The sequence below is a fragment of the Nanorana parkeri genome, unplaced genomic scaffold (assembly GCF_000935625.1).
Source record: "Nanorana parkeri isolate BGI_ZX_2015 unplaced genomic scaffold, ASM93562v1 scaffold958, whole genome shotgun sequence".
NCBI classification, from domain to species: domain Eukaryota; kingdom Metazoa; phylum Chordata; class Amphibia; order Anura; family Dicroglossidae; genus Nanorana; species Nanorana parkeri.
Window position 1 is genome coordinate 572651 of NW_017307226.1, and position 7404 is coordinate 580054.

Genomic DNA, 7404 nt, shown 5'->3' on the forward strand with positions numbered 1-7404 from the left:
AGTAAATCAGACCTTTTGTTTCAGGTCTTACCTGACTGGAAACAATACATTTTAAATAAGGCTAATGACACTTATAAGTAGTCCTTAAAGCAAGCCTCTCCCAAGCATGTGCACATGATGGTACCTTTATATTCTGCTCTATCAGCAGTTTCAAATGCATTACGCACCTATTTTGCAGCATGCAAAGTAAGCATACTGAATAGAGCTGCCGCTGACATACAAATGTTATGTCAAAAGCCTTTAACCAGGTCTTCCATACCTCCCAAATGACCCTCATGTGGAACCAAATCCCTCTGTCAATCTTTCCTCCTCATTTTTTCCTCTTTTTTATCTGATTTACATATTTCTATGAAAATACACTATTCAACTACCATTCTATGAAAAAATCCGATTCAACTACCAAAAGTGTTATTCTCCACTAAATCCTTTATCTTATCTATGAATTATCTTGTTTGCTATTTTGAAAAGCTGGTAAAAAGGAAAAATAATGGGGAAAACAATTCTTGGTATTACCAATTATTTTTGGAATATACATTCTTAATGTTTCACATAACTGGGGTCATGGCAGGAGTGTGTCCATTGCCTGAATACATTGTGCTGGAAGCTGTCACTCTTTCTTATCTCATAAAGTTGGAAGGTACGGCCTTCCTCTCCATCTCTGTGATATATACAGAGAGCAAAAAAGAAAGGTGTCACCAACGCTCCACACAAGATGATAACAGCAGTTAGGTGCTCATTTAATGACAGATGCTGTCTCCCATTAGCAAGCGCCCCCTTCGTCAGGCTCAGAGATATCCCACCTTGAATACAAGGATTTCAGCGCAATGACATAGATATCTATCATTGGAATAACAGGTCATTTCTGAGCCTGACGAAGGTGACACCTTTCTTTTTTGGTCTACATGTGGCGGCGCCATCCGCAGTCATTCCTAGCACCCGTCTTCACTTGTCTAACCACTAAGGTTAAAAACAGAGGTTTTAGATACACGTCTTCTGCAGAAAATGTGAAAGCCGATGGCTGGTAAGTGTGCTGGGAAACTTTTTGCTGTTGTATTGTTTAAAGCCCTTCCATGTGCTCCTTACTTTAAAGCTGTGCTCCTTACTTTAAAACTGGTGATAAGTTGATGAGTGCGTTTGCCATTTGTTTTGCTTAACTGCACATGCAACATGCAACGCAGCAAAAAGCTCATATAGCAGATTTTGTGTCACACGTTGCGCATTTTTTGCTGCCATGTTTGTGCACATTTTCATGCATGCAAAAGCATAGCAAAAATCTTCTTGAACACATTTGGGGTGCCATTACAAATTAATGGCAACGCAAGCGTGTTGCATGTTCCATGCGCCACTTTTTGGTGCATTGACAGAACCCGCAAGTGTGAATGTGGGCTAAATGGGGTTGCAAGGCCTGCTTTTGCCTGAGTTTGCCATGGTCTTTAGTGAGCCCTGTTTGTCAAGGTCACCAGGGGACTTCCTATTCACAGAAATGTAGTCAGTTCAGATGCACCTTTAGAAATATGTCACCAAGCTGCACCAACCATGGCAATGTCAGCGCTATGGCATGTAGGAGAGAGCATATTAAACAGATGCTTCTAATTGCCATTCCTGAGCATGTATTCCTTTCTTGAAAAACATATATAAATATATATTTTGTTATGAACTAAATACAGTTACTCTGGGGGGGAAAAGATGTCTAGATAGGAAAGACTAAGCATCTGTTGTGTGGATTCAGTTGGCAGATACAATGGATGAAAATTGTGTTCTCAAGCCCATTTTTTTATTTCCTCCTAACATGTAAACTTGTTTATTATATTTTTTTGCAGGAATAGCTGCTTGAGAACATTTCTACTTTACAATGTTCATTGAGATAATTAAGAGGACAGTTCAGGAAAGGAGCGAGGACAAGTTCTGAGCTTCTTCTTTGGATGTACGTTTGCAAGAGTGCAACTTCGGCCTTTGAACCTATACTTCTCAATGTGACCACCTAAGAACACAGAATTGTTGTGAAATTTGGTAATCCTTTTGTGCTTAACTCAAAAATGAAATATGTCTTCCTCTGGATTTGCATCAAGAATAATGGACAAACTTTGCGATTTCGAGTTGTACTTAGGAGTGGACAGCCAACGTGTTGATCGTTACTGTGTAAAGCAATAGATGCTTCAATGCAGACAAAAAGAGGATTGGAAATTTGGAAAAATTCTATGCAACACATGGACTTTTCCACGAAAGTCTGAGTTCTCTGGATCTTCGATTGTACCAAGCACAAACCTTGTCTTTTAGAGGTGGAGCACCCTCAAAGTCTCTGCACACTTGTCAATGAGGTGTTTCCATGCTGATCCTGACAGTAGCAGCTGAGTCCCCTGAAGATTCCCCTTCAAGTCTCCTAGGCTTCTCCACTCCTGGAGGACGCTGTCGCCCCTGCCAGTTACCATGCTGCCCTTGTTTGCCCTCCTTGTACACTACCTGCCTCTGGCGCTGGGACATTATGACATCTGTAAATCCTGGGTGACGTCTGATGACGGCCCATCATGGGAACATTATGCCTGCCAACCAAAGCCGATGGTTATGAAAGAGTATGCCATAATTAGGGTGGACCCTCCTGGAATTACATGTGGGGATCCAGCAGAGTATTTTTGCACCCATGTAAGTACCTACTATGTATTGTCTCTAATTATGTGGATATGGTGTACAGTGGTTGCAGAGATTTTGTGGCCTAAGCCAATTTAAGGACTGCCCATTTCCTTGAACCTGCATAAATATATTTTATTTGCAATCTATGACACATAACAGTTTATAAAGAGTGCACCCATCACATGGGAGCACCATTTTCTTTTTTTAAGACAGAGTACAGCAGAAGCTGTTTGCTTTCTGAAAAATAAGTCTGTCATTGAAACCTCAGGTGAAGCCATATGAAGGGAGCGAAAAAGAGGGAGGAGGAGTCACTGCTCTGAATCATTATCTTAAATGTGTACTTTTCAGCTTGAGCTATTGAGCTCTGTAAATCCCTGTTTTGGTTTTTTTTTTGTTTCTACAGGAAGTAAGGATAGCATGGAAAATATATTTTTAAAAAGTCTAACGCTCCACTTGCTAACTGGATATAAGCATTTAAAATATTCATATACAATATTTCGTATTTGCCTGACAAATATATTTTAAAAATATATGTACAAAACTGCAATACATTCACTTAAAGGCCCGCCTCTGTCTTCCTAGTCCCTATAGCAGTCACATTCCCGCTGGCACAACTACTGCAACTATAGTTGTACCCTTCAAGCTGCTGCTCCATCCAGGTCTTGTCTCAGCACTACCTGTAATTCCTCTTAAGAAGAACAAGTGACGTATTAGAAAATATCCTCTCAGTATAACAAGTGCCTGCTTGATGGAAAATTGAACTGTGAATGGCTGTGCATGGTGTGGGTGTTCCCCAGTACAGGTTGGGAAATGAAAGCCATGGCACCACTGGAGGCCTACGAAAATCCTATATACGGTAAATGGCAACTTTCTGATGGTCAGTAATTACTTATGCCCCTTCCCCCATTGCCAACATGATAGTGCTGGGGCCTGACAGAATGGCCCTAAGGCACTGAGCCCTACATTGTAGAAGATGGAAAAATGCATGCAGGATGCATGCCCATAGTAGTGTATGGTTGGTTTTTTTTTACATAGTGGAGAAGAGAGCTAAATTGGGAATATAATGAAAAGTGCAGCTGGCTGTCATGCTAATCCAGTGGCTTTAGTATTCCCTCTGTGTCACTGACTCTGATCCTCTGTATTGATCCGGTGTCCTGACTACACTGGTTCAATACTTGTCAGTGACTCAGGAGGTCCCAAAGCCAACAAGCATTTTCAGAAGGAACTACACAGTGGAAGCCTCCATTTTTCTCTCAAAGGATCCCTTTAAGAAAGTACCAGACAACCTTGTCCACTCTGCAGATATCTTAATGCTGATGATTTCCTGACAACGTGAAATTCTGCCATGCTAAGCTTTCCACAACGATCCCTTGTATTCAGTATCCCTCTTCAATAATGTCATTCAAATGAGCTGATCTTTATTTTCCATGATAAAATATTGATGCGTTAGTTGCAATGTCCTCTCTCGGTTGTCTCTCTATCCATCTCTTATCCTGAGCAAGCTTTTAAACATCACAACACTTTTCCTACTTTGTAGAAATGCCAATCAATAATGCACTTAAGGGCCGATTGTAGCTTATAAGCAGAAGAGCAAGACCTCCGGCCAGGGGCCGCTCCCCAAGCAAACTGGAAAAAAAAATTACAAAAATTTCCATTTTTAATTTTACTATGTTACACCTCTGGGAGTTGAGAGAGTGGGAGTACAATTAAACATTTGATTAAGTTAAAGGGGTTTTCCACTTTGTCTATTAAGTAAAAAAAAAAAAAAATGGTCCTGATTATGACCCATGGGGCTTGATGCATAAGATTGTGTAAAACCGAGCCGTACTCTCGCTGTAATTATCACTCAGCGTATCATGCTAATTAGCTCTTGATTCATTAAAAATCATTGCAAGAAAAGGGTACGTCATGCTAAACTATATATACAAGCAGTACAATCCCAGCATTTATTGTATGCTTACTGGTAATTTTAAGTAAGAACTGGAATACAAAAAAGTGGGATAAACATCAAAATTTTAAAGGGTAACTCTGCTTTTTTATGGTGATCAGTGATTAAATCAGTCTGCAAATGTTTTTTTTTAAGCAAGAAAAAAATAAAAACAATGTATATTGGTTTCCAGGGGCACCCTTAGACATCTCACCGCCTGAGGCTAAGGGGGGGGGTGATTACTCATGGTGAATGTTCGGGGGGGGGGGGGGGACTCATGTGGGCACACCTGCCACCCCCTTTTCAAGCCAGAACATCCAGGTTGTTGACGTCATTGGTTGCCACGAGCCGGGCTGGACGGGAGATCTAGAGCACCCTGCTTTGCTCCTTGCAACCAGTGACGTCAGTGTGATGGGCGGGATGCCAGCCAGACCATCACAGGTTGCTAAGAGCTCTGGCTGGAAAGAGGGCGGCAGGTGTGCACACATCAACAGCAAAAAGTTTCCCAGCACACTCACCAGCCAGCATGCAAAAATAACCTGTCTAACCGCTAAGGTTAAAAACAGATGTTTTAGATACACGTCTTGTGCACACATGACCCAATGAGATGCCACTTGAGGCGACCACCTCAGTAAGGGGTGGCTCCGGGGTTTCCTTAACACTTTGACGTACCGAACTCCCCTAGATGATATGTCATTACATGCTCATGTGATTAGCTCATTGCTGTTACCAGAAGTGTTTCTCTTAATACAACACTGAGACTGATCATGTGACTATATAGCAGGAAGAACCTCCCATGCAGAACTCAGGAAGTGGCTACAGGAAGTAGGAAGTGGGTGGAATCCATGTGTAAATTTCAGTACAAATTGCAGCATGTGGGACTCTTGCCGTAAATGTAACTAACCAGGGGAGGATTTTTTTTTACAGTTTACATGCTGTCCATTGCTGAGCATATGTTGACACAGGATTGACAATTGCTATTTTAAATTATCTTCCTGTTCCCATTTTTTGTGTGGCCTACCCCAGTTCCACCACCCAGGTGATCCCAGCCTGGCACCAAAAGAGTACAGGCTTGTATTTCTATAGTAAGAGGGCAGAACAGCATTTAGGCCCCCTGCTTTATTCATAGGAGGTCAGTTTATTCACTTTAGGCCAATGATTTAAACAGTAGAGAACCCCCCTCGCACCCCCAAAAAAACTTACAGTATGGTATTTAAGTTTTAAAACACTACCTACGGGTTGGAGAGCACTAATATCTATCTATCTATCTATCTATCTATCTATCTATCTATCTATCTATCTATCTATCTATCTATCTATCTATCTATCTAATATTTGAAGTGTTAAAAAGCAAACCAGAGGCCTTCAGTCTTTCCTACAGCTTGTCATTTTTCTAATGAAAAATAAATAAATGGCCAGGCTAAAACTGGGGACCGCTCCCCCCACATTATGCATGTAGACAGGAAGTGACTGCAACTAGGCAGCAGGAGGTCAGCAGCACTGAGAGGCAACAACGGATAAAAAAGTGAAAATAAGAATTTTATTTAAACAACAATGGTAGTTGTTCATGATACCCAATGTATTTCATTTGGATAGGACTTATATCTACTTGTCATCAGGACAAAAAGTAATGGGAAATCTAAAATGAATCTTTTGTAGAGGTTTGTACATCAGACCAAACAGAGAGACAACTGAAGAGGGAAAAGCGGGATTTTGTTTAAAATAAAAAAAGGGATGGTCCCTCTAAATGATGGCCCCTTTAAATAAGTGAGAGTTGGGAAGGTACAGTATGCTCACCATACTTATCATTAAAGCTTAGCTGATGGCAAATTCTGAATTTTTCCTGATGTATTATCTTTGCGTTCTCTTTAGCACAAGTCCAGTCTCATCTGAGAAAAGCCCTCTATCAGGGTTATTCATAAAAAGGTGAAGAGTTTGGAGGAGGCAGGATAAGTGAACAATCTAGGACAACATCACTTAACTGGAAAGTGAGCTGAATCTGAGAATTGTTACAAATCAGCTATTTTGTACTAGATTGTTCACTTCTCCGGCCTTCTCCAAACTCTTCACCCTCCTATGAATAACATTATATATGTTTGTTATGTTTTCCTATTCACACAGCATACCGAAAAATACATTTTGAAAAAAACACTTCTTACCTTTTGATTGTATTTGTGTAGCCGACCTTTGAACAGACTGCAAGATTCTCTGTACAATTTCAAAGTGACAGGAACCTTTGGCTGTCCCCATAGAATGACTAGGGGCACTCTGATCTTCCTCCCATTAACATACAATGCTTCTAGATCAGGGGTAGCTAAACATCGGCCCTCCAGCTGTGGTGAAACTACTAATTCCCGTCATGCATCCGCCTCTGGGAGTCATGCCTGTGGCTGTCAGAGACTTGCAGTGCCTCATGGGATTTGGAGTTGCACCACAGCTGGAGGGCTGAAGTTCAGATACTCCTGATCTAGATCTTTAACCCTTTGTTAAAATTTAGTTTTCAACCGATAATGAGATCTGCTAGCACAATACTGACAGGGTTAATTGTTGTAAACCTTAACTCCCCACCCCCTGCACTGCAGCAATAAAATGTAAGTCGCATTTTTTTTAAGTTATATTATGTGAATTGAAACTTGTAACAAATATAACATAGTTGTTATTCCAATTTGGCTGCAAAAGTGGAAATACACTTTTAGCACACGTATGTGAGGGGTTAATACCTGTGCATTTCAGCCATGCATGTACTCCAGAGTTAGCTCACCTCCTAACAGATGGGAACAGGGAGCTGAAGACAATGTTGATGCTGGTACACAATCAGCCTATGCCTGGATTACAGATGGAAGGGGGGG

At 41.0% G+C, this 7404-nt stretch overlaps 1 protein-coding gene across 2 annotated transcripts in view; it reads left to right on the plus strand.

Annotated features, from left to right (window-relative positions):
• Nucleotides 1-2009: 2009 nt before the first annotated feature.
• NTNG2 (netrin G2) overlaps nucleotides 2010-7404 on the plus strand; it is a 93737-nt gene continuing 88342 nt past the window's right edge. The window contains exon 1 of one of the 2 annotated variants that reach the window (XM_018566534.1): nucleotides 2010-2640. In XM_018566534.1, coding sequence (XP_018422036.1) covers nucleotides 2428-2640 — 213 coding nt within the window. In that variant the 5' untranslated portion in view covers nucleotides 2010-2427. The remainder of the gene's footprint in view (nucleotides 2641-7404) is intronic. The other variant, XM_018566533.1, reaches the window with a different exon arrangement.